This window comes from Lutra lutra, chromosome 3 (genome assembly GCF_902655055.1).
Source record: "Lutra lutra chromosome 3, mLutLut1.2, whole genome shotgun sequence".
In the NCBI taxonomy this organism is placed as follows: domain Eukaryota; kingdom Metazoa; phylum Chordata; class Mammalia; order Carnivora; family Mustelidae; genus Lutra; species Lutra lutra.
The window spans coordinates 36,648,974-36,668,876 of record NC_062280.1 but is presented as its reverse complement, the minus strand read 5'-3'; the positions used below and the strand labels follow the sequence as shown (position 1 = coordinate 36,668,876).

At 37.6% G+C, this 19,903-nt stretch overlaps 1 protein-coding gene across 10 annotated transcripts in view; it reads right to left on the bottom strand.

Moving 5' to 3' along the window:
• AGFG1 (ArfGAP with FG repeats 1) overlaps nt 1-18,892 on the bottom strand; it is an 81,386-nt gene extending 62,494 nt beyond the window's left edge. For 3 of the 10 annotated variants that reach the window (XM_047721191.1, XM_047721198.1, XM_047721200.1), the window contains exons 1-2: nt 18,430-18,891; nt 941-1,034 (exon numbers count right to left, since the gene is read on the bottom strand). In XM_047721191.1, the coding sequence (XP_047577147.1) occupies nt 941-1,034; nt 18,430-18,677 (342 nt within the window). In that variant the 5' untranslated portion in view covers nt 18,678-18,891. Of the gene's footprint in view, nt 1-940; nt 1,035-18,429 lie in introns of all 10 variants that reach the window. The other 7 variants (XM_047721193.1, XM_047721196.1, XM_047721201.1 and 4 more) reach the window with 5 other exon arrangements.
• Between the last annotated feature and the right edge of the window lie 1,011 nt (nt 18,893-19,903).

The window sequence follows — 19,903 nt, the reverse complement described above, 5'->3', positions numbered from 1 at the left end:
CTTCTTCACTGTTTTAGAACCAAAATGACATGTGCATAACAAGAAGACAAGCAAGTTTAAGATACTACTATCAAAATGTTAAGGAAGAAAGAGAGGCAAATTATAAAATGTTTACATATAACATCTCAGGGTGAAAAAAATTAAAACTAATAAAATCTTAAAACAACTTTCTATCAAAAATATGCAGGCAGAATAGTTTAAAGTAATACTCCTTCCTATTAAATAAGGAATAATGGTTATTATTAATCAATTAGGATGACTGCCTCAATCTTATCCCAAAATGTCCACTTTTCTTGTCAATTTTATAGTTTTTTCAATTATTAGATCACCACTTTTACCAACAGCATGGTAAAAACATAAAACCAAAAACAAGAAAGCAAACAATCAGAATGCAATTACTGGAAACCCATTAAAGCAGAGTTAGAAGGAAAAAGCTCCTCTCCAAATTCTTACTGGGTTCCCCCTTAATGATGGGCTGCCACCAGCACCGCCAGCCCCCTTTCCTCCCAGCACCTGCTCAACAGAAAGTTCGGCATATAATAAAAAGGCATGAGGGGACCTCAAGTAAAAGCTGATCACACAATGGCCTAAGAGAAGTTTACTACAGTACCACAAAGTTATTTCTCTTTCTTGTTCTCTCTCTTTTGGCCTTTTAAAGCAAAAACTAATGGTTACTACAATACTAGATGTCCTCCAAAAATGCCTTTTACATTCAACACTGATGAATTTAGATACATGTTTCACCTCAGGATAAATGCATTTATTAGATATTTAGTAGATATTAATTCTAAGTACATTATTAAATGAGTAATTCTAAAATATCTAAATATAGAATACAAAGATAACTTTTTAAACAGTGAAAGTCACCATTCTAAGCAACTTATTAAATCTTATTAAAATGATTGCCAACAAAAAAGTTAAAAATTGTAAAAACACTTACTTCATTTCCGTGTTTTTGCAGAAATTCAATTTCTTGTTGTGTGAATGTTGTCATGGAGATAGATTTTACCCTGTGTGGTGGATTTAACCCTCTCCTGAAAGATAAAATATTTACAAATTTATTACTATGTATCTTAAAAATTACACATCAGTGTAAAACATTTTTAACAGCACATTTAAACATTTAAAGTGAACAGTGTTCACTTATAAACTAAAAGTATTAAAAAATTATTTTAAACTATTAATCCCCATAACAGATATTTCAAGGTAAGTTAGGTTCACATTAAATAATGCATTTAAATATAAATTCAAGTACCATCTAGTTAGGAATACATGGCACCTGTAACACATGAGCTTCTAGGAAATAAAATATTGCTTTACTGTGTTTCTAATGGAAGAAGACTATGTAAGAACTCTATGGTAAAGAATTCAAAAAGTAATTAACCATTTAAATATTTTCACGTTTCCTAAGAAAATGACAATATTTTGTTAAGTGTGGAGCTATACACATATTCTAATCAAATAGCCATTACCTTTAAGCTTGAGACTGATCTGAAAACTGAAAACCCAAGAAAACTGGAAATTATTAACCCATAAGAATGAAGTCTCGCCTCTCCTTCAATTCAAATAAAAATTTATAATAAAGGACATTTTCAATCACCTCAGAAAGTAATAAGTGCTCAAGAAGAAACTTAAAAGACATGAGGGAACTCAAGAAATACCTGGATACATGATTAAATGCCTCTCAAGTTAGTTCTTTTACAGTCTTGAAGCCTTTCTGTATAGATGGCCTTAAGAAAACTTTATCTCTATGTTTCTTGATGATGTTTACAGTGCACATAAAAAACTCATAGAAAAGCACTCAGAGAAGAGTAAAAACTATTTACATTTTATCCAACTATAACATACGTTATATATTATGTCCAATTATATATATATTTTGTCCAACTATAACATAGAGTATATATATAATACTCTACCACCTACAAAAATAAGGGTTAAATAATCTATGCAAAGTTTCATAAAATTATGTTTAAGCCATGTCCTCTGCCAAAGGCCTCATTTGGAATCCAAGTTCTAGAACAATTATTAATACTTTTACATAATTTGTCATAGTCATCATGCTAATTGAGAGATTTAACAACAATGTAAAATAATAAATGAATCAAAGGTCTTCCAAAAATAACCTGAAAACATTTTTGAATAAATATGGTGTATAATAATCCTAGAAATTCACAATGTTGTAATTCAACAAGAGAAATTCAGAACTAACAGAAGGTCCTCAATTATCATATCCCACTCCTCTCTCTCTGACAGAACTGTCAGAGATAGATGGTACATCTTTTGAATCATGCTTTGAATGAGGGCAAAGCACTTTATCTGTTTCATATTTTGAAGAAGGAAAATGTTAAGTTGGGTTTTGTTTTAAATTTTAAACTAACTCATTTACTTCTAAATCTTGATTAAGTTACAAGATACAGAAACAAAGATTGCACAGTTGAAAAAACTGAGTACAGCAATTTCATCCTTGTAAAACTTACAAACTTCGCTATGAAAAAAACTACGGAATGAATTATTTTCAAGTAAATCTGCAATCATAAATTAAGGCTTCAGAAATATCTCCAAGGGGTCACCTGGGTGGCTCAGCTGATTAAGCATCTGACTCAGGGTTTCAGCTCTAGCCAAGATTTCAGGGTTGTGAGACCAAGCCCCACCCCACGCCACGCCACGCCCCTACCCTGGGCTCCACACTCAGTGGGGAATCTGCTTGAGATTCTTTACCCCCCCCAACCCACGTTTCTCTCTCTGTGAAATAAAATAGATAAATCTTTAAAAAATAATAAAAATAAAAAATAAAAGTATCTTCCAAATTTCCAAAAGTGAAAATGTAGGAAAGCCATTATTCATTTAAAGCAGTAGGCTTCTTTTTCCAATTCATCTGTATTATGAGAACAAGACTAGATTCACCATTTTCAGGGAAGCTTATTAATTTATGATGTGTAATTACATCCTACCTTGTTCCAAAATAACTTAAGAAGGAATTAACTTATTGTTGTCTTAAATTTTACTACTCCTCCCTCTAACTTAGCAACTTTGTCTCTCCTTATTTCCTAATACGTCCTTCTTCGTTCCAGCCAACCATTTACTTTTCCACCTCTCTTACAGTATCCTTTTTAAAAAAGTAAAAGGCAAAGGAATAATTTTCTAATGAGAAAATGTCGAGCACTATTACAATGGTTTATGTTTTGGATAAGAAATTTTAGAGCACAGAATTATGGCCCTATATTGCTCAGAACATTAAATGAGGAAACCTCTGAGTCTTTTTTAGTTATATTATACAGATATCCTCTCATAAGAGCAGTACAATATATAGCTTATTCACTTACAAATATCATGGCCCTACGGTATCACAGGGTCTACTTATGCATAAAGAAGGCATTCATATGACTTAAATATGTGACAAAATTTTGAACTTACAAAACAAATACAACCAGAATGAACTCATAACCAAACTATGAAAAGACATTTTTTTCCCACTAAACAAGAACATTTACTACAGGACTTCTTTAAGTGAGCTGACTCGGTGCATTTAAAATAGGACTCAATTTACACAACTGCAAGACACAATTTTGCCAGGCCAGAATAATTATACAAATTATGTAACTCCAAGGAAATTTTACATTTGTTCATGTTGCCTTCTCTAATCACCCTTTTATATCCCATTTACCCAGGCAGATTAACCATACTCTCAATGCAAGGATATACCCGGATTTTTCCCCTTTAAGTCTCCAAAAGCTTTATAAAGATATTACATGCTTATAAAATAATTCTGTTAAAAAGTTGTTAAGTCCAAAGTGAAAGCTGATAATCTCATACACTATGGTAGGATAAATTCACCAATCTGTATCAAGACAAGAACCTCATTCACACCTTCTGACCTAGCAGTACCCTTTAACAAACTATTCTAAAACAGGAATCTGAAACACAGCTACCTCCAAGATGTTTATCAAACAGGATTTATAACAGGAAAACATCAGGAACACCTCAGTATCAAAGAGGAAGTGATTAAATGACAATAAAATTGTAAACATTATGCATACTTATGGTTATATTTTAATTTTTAGGATGAAAATTATATAGTATTCTCAGAACTATATAAAAAATATCTGCAAAGAAAACAAACTAAATATCCCCAAATGTTAGCAGTTCTTGCATATAAATGATAGGGATAGGATGATTTTTTTTTCTATTTATAATTTTCTATTCTCTCCAAGTTTTCCACAATGAATATGCATTATTCTATAAGAGGAAAAAGAAACAGCAAGAAATAACAGAGAGTCCAACTGACTAGTAGCAGTAGTCAAAGATTTTGGACTTTCAAGTCCTGGCTATATGGATGTGAATGTCTGTGCTGAAGAATTAGAGAAGAAAATATGGGAAGGGGAGAACAATTTTCCTTTCTAAGGCTTTCCTTCATTTTTTCTAAAAAAACTGGAAAGCCTTTCTTCCCAAATATATCTACCAGCATCTACACCTTATCTTCACTTTGTTTCTCTCAATCAGGGGTTTCTCAATTTGGGCACTACTGACATTTGGGCCAGGTAACTGTTTATTGCGAAGGAGCTGCTCTGTGCATTGTAGGATGTAAAGCAGCATCCCCAACCTCTACGCACTAAATACCAGTAGCATCCTCAACCAGTAGAGGCAAGAAAAAATGTTTCCAGATGCTGCCAAATCTCCCCCAGGCAGCAAAATCCCTCTAGTTGAGAATCACTGCTCTAAATAAGCCAAATGTTAATTGCCAAGCTAAAGAATTTACTGGAATTCCTTTGGATCTTTATTGAATATAAACCCTACCTAGGTTTAATCATCTACAAAACGCTCTACACATTCACCCCATATACAATAAAAAAGTTGGAATTTTCCCGTAATTCATTATTTTCAGAAGAACAGAAAATAGGAATGTACATTTTTTTCTATGAAATGATAAAATAAATAATACAAGCTTAAAATTTGTATTGTACATATTAAATTTAAATTAGAAAATACTGTGTCCACAAAACAAACAAACATGGAACTGTCTTATGTCAAGCATGCTTACTACAAATGCATAGGCAAAATGTAAGTTAATAAGGCAGAACAAAATTAGTATTTATAAAGTACTTATTTAATCTCATCCAATTTCTACTTTCAATTGTATGGCAGACCAGATATTCTGAAAAGTTTCCTCTGCTAAAATATGAGAGATACTCTGAAAGTTACAAACCAAAATGAACAAAATAATCCTGTTAACATATTGTTGAGCTACCTACAAAGTAAAGGAAATCTCTAAGGATCCCCACCCAAAAGGAAAAAATAAATAAATAAATAAAAACTGAGCTAAAACCAGAAGAGTGACACAGTTTATATCCAAAATTTAGTATTGCTCAGAAGGCAAATACCAATCAACAACAGCTAAGACAAGACGACAGAGCTGAACCTGAGACAAACCTGTTAACTTAAGACCCTGGATAAGAAATAAAGCTGTTTCAGGCTGTAGTAACCCTGGGTCCCAACAGAAGAATATGCAAATCCTCTCCGAAGGAATGTAATTTCCATTTATGCAAAAAAAAAAAAAAAAAAAAAATCATCACACAGCAACAAAACATGACACTGAGCTTGTCAGTAGAAACATCTTTAGAATGACCTCTCCCAAAGACTTTAGATATTGGAATGATCAAATACAAAACAGAAAATATAGTATATAGGAGACATTATAATAAATAAAAGACAGCATAAAAATAAACAAGATATATGTAGTTATTAGAATAACCATGCACTTTAAAAGTCAGAACTTTTAGAAATGAAAAATTATAAATGTGGAAATTAAAAACTCAACAAAGAAGGTAAAGAGCAGATTAGAAAATCAGTGAATTAAAAGACAGAAAAAACCATCCAGAAAGCAGCACAGACTAAGACAAAAGGAAGAAAAAAGGATATTAGAAGGTCTAACATATCTAATCAACACTCTTTAAAGATTTATTATTTTGCGAGAAAGAGAGTGAGCATGGGAAGCGAGGAAGGGGAGGAGAAAATCTCCAGTGGACTCCCCACTGAGCACAGAGCCCAATGAGGGCTCAGGTTTTAGGATCCTGAGATCATGAACTGAACGGAAACCAAGAGTCTGACACTCAACCTGTCTGAGCCACCCAGGTGCCCTCTAATCAACACTCTTACTTTTGAGAGTATAAATGAAAAACATGAAGAAGAGAGGTGATATTTGAAGAGATCAGGGCTGAGATTTTTCAGGTCCTTCAGTGAAAGGCATGCATCTACAAATACAAGAATTATAGCTTATCAAAAACAAGAGAAATGAAACCCACTCTTAGAAACATTTTATTGAAACTTCAAACACAGATCAATCTTAAAAGCAGTCAGACAGAAAAGACCAAGAAAACAAAATTTGACTAAAAGTAGACTTCTCGGGACGCCTGGGTGGCTCAGTTGGTTGGACGACTGCCTTCGGCTCAGGTCATGATCCTGGAGTCCCGGGATCGAGTCCCGCATCGGGCTCCCAGCTCCACGGGGAGTCTGCTTCTCTCTCTGACCTTCTCCTCGCTCATGCTCTCTCTCACTGTCTCTCTCTCAAATAAATAAATAAAAAATCTTAAAAAAATAAATAAATAAATAAATAAATAAAAGTAGACTTCTCAATAGAAACCAAAAGATAACAAAACATTATCTTTAAGTAGTAAGAAAAAAATAACAGTTGTGAATCCAGCAAAACTATCTCTGAAAGTATAAGATCAAAATAATATTTTCAGATAAACAAAAACCAAGAGTTTACCCCAGGAGATCCTCACTGAAAAAATACAGATAATAGAAGAAGGACCCCAGGAAGGTCCTGAAATGCAAAGAGGTAAGGAAAGAAACTGGTAAACACCTTTAGGTAAAACCAAACATCATCTGATTTTAAAATGTCCAATTTATGAGGAAGAACAGGGACAAATTTAATGTCTCACCAACAACAGCCCTTAAGTGAGGGTACTTTGTATTTTTAAAGACCTTGTGTTATTAGGGAAAGGTTAAAATACAGATTAACTCTAGAATGTCAATATGGAGAATTAAATTTCAATGATGACCATGAAAGTACATGGAATTTACAGCTTTCAAGCCAGCAGAAAGGGAAAATCAAATCAAATCAAAACAAAAAACTGTCATTTTTTAAATAACATTAATACAATTTCCATATGACCTAGCTATCCCACTCTTATTTACCCAGGTGAAAGGAAAACTTATGTTCACCCAAGAATCTGTATATAAATATTTGTAGCAGCTCTATTCATATGAATCAAAAACTAGAAACCCAACTATCCTTCAAATGGGAAATGGATAAATTCACAAGCAACAGAATACTAACTATTCAGTACGAAGGAGAAATGAACTATTGGAATATGCAACTAACTTGGATTAATCTTAAAGATACTCTGCTGAGTGAAGGCGTCAATCTGAAAAAGTTACATACTTAAGACAGAATTTCCATGACATTCTCAGAAAGAAAAACTAAAGTGTTGAGAGAACTAACAGTAGTTGGCATAGGAACAGATAAGGGTTAAGAAGAGTCTTCAGGGGTGGTGGCAGCTGACTGTGGCAGAAGTTACACGAATCCATACACGTTAAAGACTCATATAACTGTATACCAAAAAAGTTAATATTGATGTAGTTTAAAGAAACAAAACACTATCATCTTGATTCTATGTTACTATTCGCAGTAACCACAATTTTCACACTAATTAAATATTTTCTCATTAGTGGACCTACCTTCTTCTCTACCTACCAAATCTGATCATTTAACTGAATGAAATCTAATCAAAACTGAATTACTTATCTAGTTATTTCAAAGGAGTATTTGTGGACGTTGGTGCCACTTCCCTTTTTTTGCTAAGTCTAGTCTAGCTGTCATGTGAATTCAATGTTTATAAAACAGCTTACTGTAATGACATTAGTCATAATTACTGGATGGGAGTGTTGGACAAGTAAGCCACATCATTTCTGTAGTGCCAATATAGTGACCCATTTCAGATCCTAAAATACACATTTTAAGTCTCTAGTGCAAAAAAAAAATTAAATAATGACACATTTAGTAACAACAGTATTGATATTTTGAAAGCATGTTTGCCAGTTATTTGGTTTCAAGAAGTTCCAAAGTCACCTACTAGTAAGCCCAATATGTTTTAGCAGTATAATTAAGTCATATGCAGATCCCCAGGAGCTTTAGTTTTAACGGCCACCACCCAGGTAGGACTGTAACCAGATTGTGTGACTCATTCCATATGTCCACCAGTATGCTGCTCTTAACTATGCCTCAAACAATCTTGCAAATAGCCATTTGTTAAACTCAAATAACAATGTATGTGACGTGAATAAGAAAGCTTGTTTACTTTTATTCATTACTTTTCTCCTGCTGGGAGAGAAGCTGGTTAAAATATTTTAATAGACTGTGGAAATTTATGTGGTTGCTAATCCTGACATAAAGTAATAAAGTTAATTTGACATTTAGATCTATCCCAATCCTAGTTATTTAGTAAAAATATTACATATAAATGTTTAATTCAGAAAAATTATATACTTAAAAGTCTACAACAGATGGACGATGCCTTTAACAGGACATCTAGATTTTACAAACTACTGATGCCAAGGCACTATATGTACTGGACAGTCCAAAATATTAGTCTATCCAGAACCCAATTTAAAATACTGAAAACACACACACAAAACGTAAACCACATTTTTGTTATTTTCGTTTTCTGTTTTGTTTTTTCCCTGAAAGTCACAAAACTACACTGTAAAGTCCTCGTAACACTTAGGACAGACATCTAAAAAATAATACTCAAGTAACAATTTAAACCTAATTAAGGTATCCCAGTTAAATGTGGCCACCCCCCCAACTCAAAAGAGGGGGCACCAACTCTTCAATTCTGGCCCAGGTTATGATCTTAGGGTTGTGAGACTGAGCCTGCCATCAAGCTCCAAGATCCGCGCTGGTTGGGAAGCCTGCTTAAGATACTCTCCTTCCGCCCCTCTCTCTCCACCTACCCTGCTAATGCGCTCCTATGCATACGCTCTCTCCTTCTCTCTCTCTCAAAAAAAAAAAAAAAAAGCAGACAAAACCCAAGAAGGTCTTCACAAACCTCTCCAAACCTCACTGAAATGAAAGCAAAGGAATAAAAAGGCATTAACCTGCAGAGATAGAGGGGCAGAGAATAAGGGAGGAGGCCAAAAGCAAACTATAGGTCTCCAGTAACAAGTTTTAGAAGATAAAAAGTGAATATACCAACGATAACTGACTTTGCAGAGTAAAGAAAAGCAAAACAGAAGCTCCTTCAGAGAGAGGCCAACTAGAAGCTGATTCCCACTATAGAACCCCTGAAAGATTCACTAAAGGAATGAGAGGCAGGTTAGGGGGATTCACATAGGGTCAAAAATAAACTTCCAGTTCCCCTTCAGCCACAAGACTACCTCTACCAGGCCCTACGCAGAAGTCTGAATAACAATTTAATCTGCAGAGATTATCCAAACAGACCCCGGACTCAGTCATAACTAAGGACTGTTATCAGGCACCCTGCTAAAAACTAAGGAATTAAGTGAGACTTTACCTACTGAATGATTGATTACATGCCCCTCATCTCCTCACTCAACTGGATCCTAGAAAAATGGCAGCCAGGCTCTTTCAGTCACCAACAAGAAAGAATATTGGAGAAAATATCTCTGAACTTAAAACAACAACAACAACAACAAACACATGACTTCCAAACCAATGAGTCCAAAAGAATGGCTACAATATTGAACAAAGACCTAACCAAAATGTTTCCATGTACAGTTCAGAAAAACAGGAATTTAAAAAAGATCATATATAATCCCAAAGAAGGAGGGGGGAAATGGGGCACAAAGAATCAGTAATAAGAGCATCAGGGGGTGCTGGGTGGCTCAGTCGGTCAACGGTCTGACTCTTAGTTTCAGCCCAAGTCATGATCCCAGGGTCTGGGATGGAGCCCCAACTTGGGCTCTGCACTCAGCATGGGGTCTACTTGAGATTCTTTCCCTCTAATAAATAAATTCTTAAAAAAAAAATAGCATCAGACTTCTCAACATTGATACTAAGGATATGAAGATAATTAAGCACTGCCTTAAAACCTCAAGGATAAAGTATTTCCACCTTATGAATAGGTACAAACTATCAATTTAAAAATGAAGTGGAATGAGACATTTATAGCCATACACCTCTCAAGATAATATCCCAGTGACCTTCAATCAGGAGGCCAAGGGAGATGTGGGGGTCCTGAAAACAGAGGGTCCAACACTGGTTAGGCATGAAAAGAATTTCCAGAATGAAGGCAGAAGAAAAGTCCCAGGATGATCACTGCATAGCAGGTCTAGAGAGCAACATTTCCAGACTAGAAGATGACAAAAGTACCCAGAAAAGATTTATCAATTTAAAACAAAAATAAATAGGTACCTTATGTATCTGATGATACTGAAAGAAGTTTTATGCCTCAGCTGGAGACTTTTTATCTGGGGATATATTAATGATACATGTATGAAAAAGGAAATGATGAGAACTACACAAGTACAAACTTCCTGGGGAAAAAAGTTATACAAGTAAGAAAATAATAGCAATATACTGTATGACTCAGCTGAGAACAATACGTATACTTGCAACAAGGCAAATACCAAATAAGTGATTTAGCCAACAACTGTGATAACATTATATGGAAGAGGTAGAGACAGTAGGTAGAAAAGGAAAAAGAAGTGTGAAGAGGACCAAATCCTTATCTCCCTCCTCCTACAGCAGAAGTCAATATATAAAGCCAAACTGAAAAATATTTTTAACCAGCTGTGTGTTAGCTAGAAATACTAAGATAAACATAGAAGGAGGGCAGAGACAAAAGTTGACAGTCACTGTCTAGGGCAATCAGAAATGGAGGAAGGGAACAGGTGACTACTGTTGTTCATTTAAAGCCTTTGCCTATTTAAATTATAGGCATATGTTCTTTTGATAAAAATTAAAACTGAATTAAAAACTGAGCACAGGGGCGCCTGGGTGGCTCAGTGGGTTAAGCCTCTGCCTTCGGCTCAGGTCATGATCTCAGGGTCCTGGGATCGAGCCCCGCATCGGGCTCTCTGCTCAGCACTGAGCCTGCTTCCTCCTCTCTCTGCCTGCCTCTCTGCCTACTTGTGATCTCTCTCTCTCTGTCAAATAAATAAACTCTTAAAAAAAAAACAAAACAAAACTGAGCACAAACAAGAATGGAGATAAACAGTTCTTGCTCTTCAAAACCAAATTTAACTGACATACACTTATAGATTATTATCTTTGATGAAAAAGTTTGAGGAACTTCTAAAATTTCTGAAGTATCAAGTCTCTTTACTAGACACCAGAGATCTTTTTGTAGAGGTACCTACTGAACACAATTGTTCCAAGTTAGAGCCACCAAGATTAACTGAGTAAGAGATAAAGTTTTGAAGACAAAAAAGAGTTTTCACATGTTCCCAAAGAGTTTTCACATGTTCCCATATTATTAGTTCCACTGATTTTTAACTCTCCCCATCAAAGAGCTTGCACAGTCTAACAAAAAAATGGGGGAAGAACAAGAATCTTTAGAATTTGACAACAACAAGAAAAATTCCTCTCTTCCTTTTGTCAACATGCATGTTTCTCTGTAACTTCCATACACTTGTCTCCTATCTCCCCCTAGGGAATATATCTATTACCTCTTTCACATATAGGCCTTAAAATTACCCAAAGATAGTGACCATATGTACAGCTCCCCACACCCACTAGTCTTTTCTTCTTTAAACTAACATTTCTGGCTCCTGCAAATGTTCTTCTCATACATAGTTTTAAGATTCCTTATCATCCTGATGAAATTCCTTAGAGCATGCTATAGTTAATATACCCCTTAAAAGAAGCAACCAGAATAAAAGCAAGGTGTAATTATGACTTCCCTCCCTCTAAAACAGCATAGTACCGATCAAAGAGAGACCACGTCTTACTCAGGAGTCTTTGAAAGAAATATGTTCTAATTTAAAAAAAAAAAACAGAAAACAGGGGCGCCTGGGTGGCTCAGTGGTTAAAGCCTCTGCCTTCGGCTCAGGTCATGATCCCAGGGTCCTGGGATTGAGCCTCACATCGGGCTCTCTGCTCAGCAGGGAGCCTGCCTCCTCCTCCTCTCTCTCTCTGCCTGCCTCTGTGCCTACTTGTGATCTGTCAAATAAATAAAAATCTTTAAAAAAAATAAAAATAAAAATAAAAAAATAAAAAAAAACAAAAAACAAAAAAACCCTATCATTCCTCATATTCTGAACAATTTAAACAAGTTTCCCATCCTTACTGTAATAGAAGTAAATGAATTTCATTCTTAACACACCCAATCAGGGGTCTGTAGGGCAAGAGCTCTCACATGTGGGCCTATAAAAAATGTCACAAGGAATCTGCTACTAATTGAAGTACCCAAAGTTATGAATGATTCCCCTTTCATATATATGGGTATTCCTAACCAATTATCACTCTGACCATATGAAGCGGGAAATCCATTAATGAGTTGGGGGAAAACGCAAAGGGTAACAGCTCCAGTCCTGAATATCTCCACAGGAGTTTCTCAAGAATATGAACATTATGCATGTTGTATAGAAAAGAGTGAAAATGTGATGTCACCATACCACATATGCTTAAGAGTTTTCCCAGGACAAGAAGATGTTCACAGTACCACAGAAGAGTCCCTCTTAATCAATTTGCGAGGTGAATCCATGTTTCTCCTCCCTACTGAAAAACCTACAGCAAAGGGCTACTGCACAACAAACATTCATAGCTAGGAAGCCATGCTCTCCTGCTCCTTCCAACTGAGTTTTAAGTTTATCAAGAGTTGTTTAATATAATAACTTGGTAACACAGTTGGCACAGAATTTGGTAAATATATAGTTGAAGTGAGTATTTTGTGAAATACTGACACAAGTAAGAACTGTTTCCATAAAAACAAAGTATTTTAGAGACAACTAAATTCAATAACCATGAAAAGCTGTTACTTAACTGTAAACAAGAACTGGAAAAAGACTGAACAAAAGATCTAGAACAATCCAGCACTCAACTTACTTTAAAAAGTAACTTAGGGGTACCTGGGTGGCGCAGTGCGTTAAGGCCACTGCCTTCGGCTTGGGTCATGATCCCAGAATCCTGGGATAGAGCCCCACATCAGGCTGCCTGTTCAGTGGGGAGCCTGCTTCCCCCCCCCCATCTCTGCCTGCCTCTCTGCCTGCTTGTGATCTCTCTCTCTCTGTCAAATAAATAAATAAAATCTTAAAAAAAAAGTTAACTTAAAATTCTAAACATTGTAAACACGATGTGAGTCTGGGTTATATCAATGGGGCATAGAATCTAATCAGGGGAACCACATTCAAAGAGAAGTACTACATGTTACGTTAAAAAAGACTGGCAAATTAACAATTATGTTAAAAAAACCCAAGTATATAAAAACATACATATATATGCATACATACATAATTTACTTTCAAATAAATCTAATCACTATCTATCCTACATGCATAGGGCGAGAGGTTTTAATTACAATTCAGATAAAGAAAATAGCAAGAGAATTCATTCATGGCAGGATAGATGGGTCAAATTCAAAACAGGTACCACCGAATTCCCATTATACTCACAATATACAACAGCAGTTTCTGAATAAAACTCAAAGAAAACACAAAGTTAAGAAAAGCTAACTTCCTTTAAAATTTTTTTAAAAAGCATAGCTGTAAGGCAAAAATGCACGTACATCCATAGATTATCTGTTCTGCTTTTAAAATAAACATGAAGTTAAAATCTACTATTTAAATCCCCAAAATACAGAATTCACAAATAATTTACAATAATTCATGGGAAACATATATACCTTTGTTAGTGGTGGATCTCATTAGTTCTGGATACCTAGTTCAGGGTATCACAACAAAGCATTAAGAATGTAAGCAAATTTTACAATTTGAAGTTGGGGGGCAGAGGAGGAATCTTCATAAGATTTTTATTAGAATCACACCTGACACACAGCTAGCACTCAATAAATGTGACTAATAGTTATTATTATTATTATATTTTCCATTTCAACAAATACTATGTTATATCCCCAACATATGTACTAGTGCCAATCTGCTTAAAAATTGTCCTTCATAATGGGATCAAATAATTTTCCCACTTACACTAAATTGAAATTGTACTATATTTTCAAAATACCTCATCAAATATAGCCACATTAGAGTACTAAAAAAAAAAAAAATGAAAAAGGAATTAAAGATATAATCACTGCCCACTATAATCTCACAAGGTCTTGAAAATTATAAACAGAGCTCCAAAAAGTATTTGACTTCAATCCTCTCTAATGTTAATAAATGTATAAAACGTATAAAAACAAATTAAATGCCTTTTCATCTAACTTTAAAAATTCTTGCAATATTCACCATAAACGTCAAAATGCACACAAAATTAACAACGTGTAAGTTAATATCAAGCTCTATCTATACACCTATGAAATTCCCATTTTAAATACTCTGTCCATATAAAATAGCTGGAACTGAGACAGTGTTTCTTAAATTTATTTTTTACTTTACCTAAACCCTCCCTGAAAAACTTGTCAATCACTTTTTAAAGACGAACAATTCTTATTTACTGATTAAACTAATGTTAAATAATTTGGTCTAAACCTCGTCTTTAAATCAACTAAATCTCTTTGGCATGAAGGCCAATGTTTTGTTGTAGGCTATCCATTCATAATTTGAAGTATTTTGGTAGCTAGAACATGAAAGAAAGTAACAAATCTATCTGTTACAATACCCCCATTCTACCTCATTAATAAATAGTAAAACTGCCTCTAAATTTAAAGTTCCACAAACTGAATTCAGTTATATACTCTGAATGAGCACCAAACAAGTATATGACAGTCACCCAGAAGAAGATTCTCTGAGTCTAGTAAAATAAACAGTAAGATGCTTGTTCAATTTGTTTAAGCAAAGATACTGTTAAATTAATGATAAAAGGTATGTGACTAACCTCTAAAACTTAGAATTCATGACAGCAGATACTCTTTATTGTATACAAGCATTTTCTAGGCAATCAAGTTTCCCCAATGGTAGCTAGAAGCTTTATCCTTTGTAAATCCGCTGCTTAGCCTCATCCTCTCATATAGTATATGTTCAATAACTACTCAAATTGTATAATCTAATCCTTATACCAACCTTAAGCTATGCATCATTTTCTTAATGCAAAAGAAACTAAGGCTGAAGAGATGGATCCAGGCCAACTGACACATGGTGGCCAGGCTTAATACCTTGCCCTAAGTCTCAATGCTAGTGGCAGTGTCAGAATCTGATTTCAAAATTATTGTCTTCCAAGTATCCATATCGTCAAAATAGTAAACATATAATAATTACTCAATAGTTACTTAATTCTTCTCAAATTATTTTCCTTTATTGCTGCTTTTCAAGAACAGAAATCCTTAGGAGCTTCAATAGATCCCTTCATTATTATTTCTACAGTAGACGTCTGATCCAGCATCTATTCCTTCCTTCCCAAGAATCCCAGATTTCTGACTTGAGAATTCTATTTGGAGATCTTTGTTGTTTCAATAAAGTCATTGTAGAATATGAATCCAATCAGGGCACTGCTTTAAGGCAGCTATATGATCTGAGTGAAGTGCAAAACTTCTGTAAAAGTTGGGACACCAATATAAAATAAAGCAATATGCAGCCCTAGGAGCTGGAAGCAGCCATCTATGGATGAGAGAAATCTAGGCAACATCATTAAGCCACTGGAAAAAGTCTTACTTAAAACAAAGAAAAATCCAAACTCATAGATTTTTACAGGGGTTACATCTTGTTTCAATGTTTTTCCAATACTGTTCCCTACTCATGGAATACCCTTTCCTCCCTTGTTAATACCTCCGATCTACTGGGCAGCCATTCCGTACCAGGCATCAAATGAGATGTTAAACACATATTATCTCTAATACTGAAAACTAATCTACATCCAAAATTTACAAGGTAAACTTTATTCTCAGTATTCATGGATGAGAAAATTCAAACTCAAGGAGACTAAGTGACACTGCCAATGCCATACAGCTAATACGCAAAGCCAGGATTTAAGACCAGGTTTATCCAACTCACGAGTCTTATTCTTTCAACAACATGAAGCAGTCAGTCACATGGATCTTGTCTTTAAAGGTCTTTGCTCAGGCATCACATCTTTTGTGAAGCTTCGTCTATCCATTTACATATTTCAGGGATAGCTCATTTAGAGAAAGGAAATATTACAACGTACCATCACTGTTTATTTAAAATGCAGGCTCCTTAAATTTAAGAGGATCCAAGGAATACCAGTGCCTCCCACAATGTATGACATAGGCCAGTCAAGCAATAAACATTTGTAAAATTATCCCTGAATGGAGATAGAAGTCCTATCTCTCACAGATTAAAGTCTTTAAAATAAACAACTGTCATTACACTGAGATATTGTCTTATATACAATGCTTCAGAAATGTGGGTTTTAGGAAATGTGTAAATATTTCTTGATCTCATACTTTTGCTGCAGAAAATGTTGCCCTGATAGACTTGTGAAGAACCACAGAGAAACGCCAGAAATTCAAAACAGTAACTACTTACATTTTTTTCAAACCAAGTATTTCATATGTACCAAAGGATCTTGTGTCTAGTAAACACAGGACATATTTACTATGCACATAATAAAAATCAAATATAAATTAAAACACTGGACTGTTGGCTTCATTCTAGAACCAAAGTTGCCTAACCCATGTCAGTTTATCTGTAAATGAAAAGTATGAACCAGACTATCTCCTAGATTCCACCCAGCTCTATGATTCTGTTGGAATTCAATATCACTAACTGTCAACTTCTCAGAGTGCTTCCCTAACTATAATCTAAAAGTGACCTCTCAAACAAGGGCTCTGCTATCATACTATTTTAATGCATACTTATCCCAGACATTTTTCTCATTTAATGACTTACATATTATCATCTCCCCTAGCAGAATGTAGCTCCAAAAGAACAGGGATTTTACTGTATTCATCAGCACATCTCAAGGCTTCACACAGAACACAGTAGACACCGGGTACATGTTTGTTGAAGAAAGAAACATTCATGGAAGACTAATAATGCCTTGTCCCAACATGAAGGGAAAAAACCAAATGGAGCACTGCTGGGCATGTCCTGCATTTTCCAAATAACGAATTTTCTAATATATTATGTACTCCGTCTCAGTATTAATCTTACAAAGGTTTTTTTTTGGGGGGGGGATTAATTTCTATGAAGAAATGCTACAAATGAAAGAACCTAAGTAGATGTTTTGGTGTAATAAAGGTTTTAAGAATATTTAGTGACTACTTTAAATACAAGATCATTACTACATAAAAGCAATTCATCAGTTCCAAAAATCATCCACAAACTTTCCAACGAAAATTTCACAGTAACAAAGTAACAAAAATATTATAAAAATAAAGCTTAATGAAGCAAAGAACACAAACCATCCCAATTATTCAAGACGGTAGTCTCCATTTTTCTGAAGCAATGCTGTCTTCCCATCTCTCCCAATTTCTGTATACAGCCTTGTATTGGTACTGATAGAAGTCTTACAGACACTACCACATGTACAATGACACAGCTTCTAGTCAATATCTTATTTCCACTAAAACTTTCCCCAAACTCAAGACTCTGGACCATAAAGCTAAAACCCCACAATCTCACATCTGCTTCTCTGCCTCCCTCTCTCGCAATTAAGCCTCTCGAACTTTTCCCTTGGGATTCAAATCTCTGCCATCAAGACATTTTAATCCCGCTTCTACTCCTAAGTGCCTGCTTTCTCCCAGTGACTTCGGTGCTTTCGATCCGAGTAAAAAAAAAAAAAAAATCCAGGCTACGCATCCTTGCCCTTTCCCACCCTAGGTTCTCCCCCACCCTCTCTACGGGCGCCTTGCAGGTGCCTCACTGGAAACCTCAGCGCCACCCTGGGCCGCCCAGAGAGGCACACAAAAGACCCGCACGGCCCTCCCAGCCTACTCCCGTGTCTCCCCTACAGTCCCATCGGGTCAATGCCCTGAAGAACAAGCGGAGGCCCAAGGGAAACGGCGCCGGCTCCGCCGGGAACAGCGATGCTTGCCCCGGGCGCCCCTTCCAGAACCCACCTTCGCCCACGTCCCACCCACGAAGGCTGCCCTGGGCCGGGACCCTCGCCCAGAGAAACCGAAAGCGCATCCCCAGCTCGGGAGCAGGGGCAGAGCGCATCCCACCCGCCGGCCTCCGCAGCCCCTCCCCGCGAGCCCGCGCCCCAACCGCCGCGCCGGCCCGAGCGGGCGCCCCCGCTGGCCTCCCGCGCCGCCTGCACCCCCCCCCCGGCCCTGCTGCCCGCTCCCCCGCCCCCCAACACGGGGGAAGGGCCCACGCCCGCCCGGCACTCACAGGCTGCCGGAGCAGGAGGTACAAACGAAGGAGCCGACCGTCATGTTCACGTAGGTGGGGCCGCGCTGGTCGCAGTCGAAGCACTTTCGGTTGTGCGGGAGACCGGTCATGTCCCGCAGCATCTTCAGGTGCTTCTCCTCCTGCTTCCGCTTCGCGCTGGCCGCCATGGCCGCGGCGCCGAAGGAAGAGGCCGGCAGGGCCAGGAGCGGGAGCCGGGCGGCGCTGCGCCGGGGGCCCCGCGGTCCCATGGGCCGCCCTGGCCGCGGCCGCCGCCCTCCGTCAGCGCGCGCCCCCCGCGCTGGACCTGGCCGCCTCGGCTCGACTCGACTTCGCTGGGCGCGGCGCGGACGCTGCGGAGCGCGGGCTGACGGGCCACACCAACCGGCCGGACCGGGACAACCGCCGCCGCCACCGCCTCCGCCTCCACCGCCGCCACCACCACCGCCACCTTCCCGACTTCTCCTGAGGGGAAAAGAGGAGGAAGGGGGACGGCAAGAGAAGGCCCGCCCTGGGCGGCCGGAAGCCAAGTGTCGGCCGGCGCCCTCTGCTGGCCAGGAGGAGTTAGTTACTGCGGCCGCGCTGAGGCCCGGATTTGGGCGGGGGCAAAGCAGCAAAGATACAAAGGTGGTGGTGAAGATAGTATTTATTAGAGAGCTTATATGTGCTAAGCGCATTGCCGAACTTAACTTCGTCCCCTGCTCAAAATTCTCCAAGGGCTGCCCACTTCTTTGGAGATAATTCCAGGGTTCCTCACCGTACTCTAAAAGGTGCTCCCTCATCTAACCCAACCTACGTAGCTCTGTCCCCATCCCGGTTTCTCACCACGCTGGCTTTCCGTTTGTCCCCCACACATGAGAAGCTCCCTTCTGACCCAGGACCCTTGCCATGCTGTTCTCTCTCTGTTAAGGTTTCTCAACCCTGACACTATTCACATGTTGGACTTGGTAATTGTTTGGTGTGGGGGATATTGCTTTGAGAGGTGTTTCATGGTATCCCTAGCCATTATCCACTAGATGACAGAATGACCCCTCCCCACACCCTACATGTGGCAACCAAAAATCCCCACACATTGCCAAGGGTAGACTGAGATGTAGTCAATTCATTTATGCACGTCTGGCGGGCAACCTTCCTTAACCCAATCAACTTATTTAAAATTGCGACCCATCTTCCTGAAAGTAGCCCTCCCTGAAATAGCTGTGTTGGATTTCCTTCCTAGTGCTAGCTATTTGAAATCCTGCTTCTTATTTTGTGTTTACTTAGTGTTGTCTGGGATCCCCCGTTAGGCTCCAGATTTTCCTTACTACTCCTCCACCCTCTGCCCCTCCCAGAGCTGGAAGCTCGTGCTCAGTGTTCACAGAATGAATGCATTCAGTATCTCATTTAATCCTCACAAGATCCCTTTGGGGTAGGCATTACTGTTCTTTCCATCTCACAAATCTGGAAGCTAAAGCTCTGGGGGATTAAGGAAATTTAC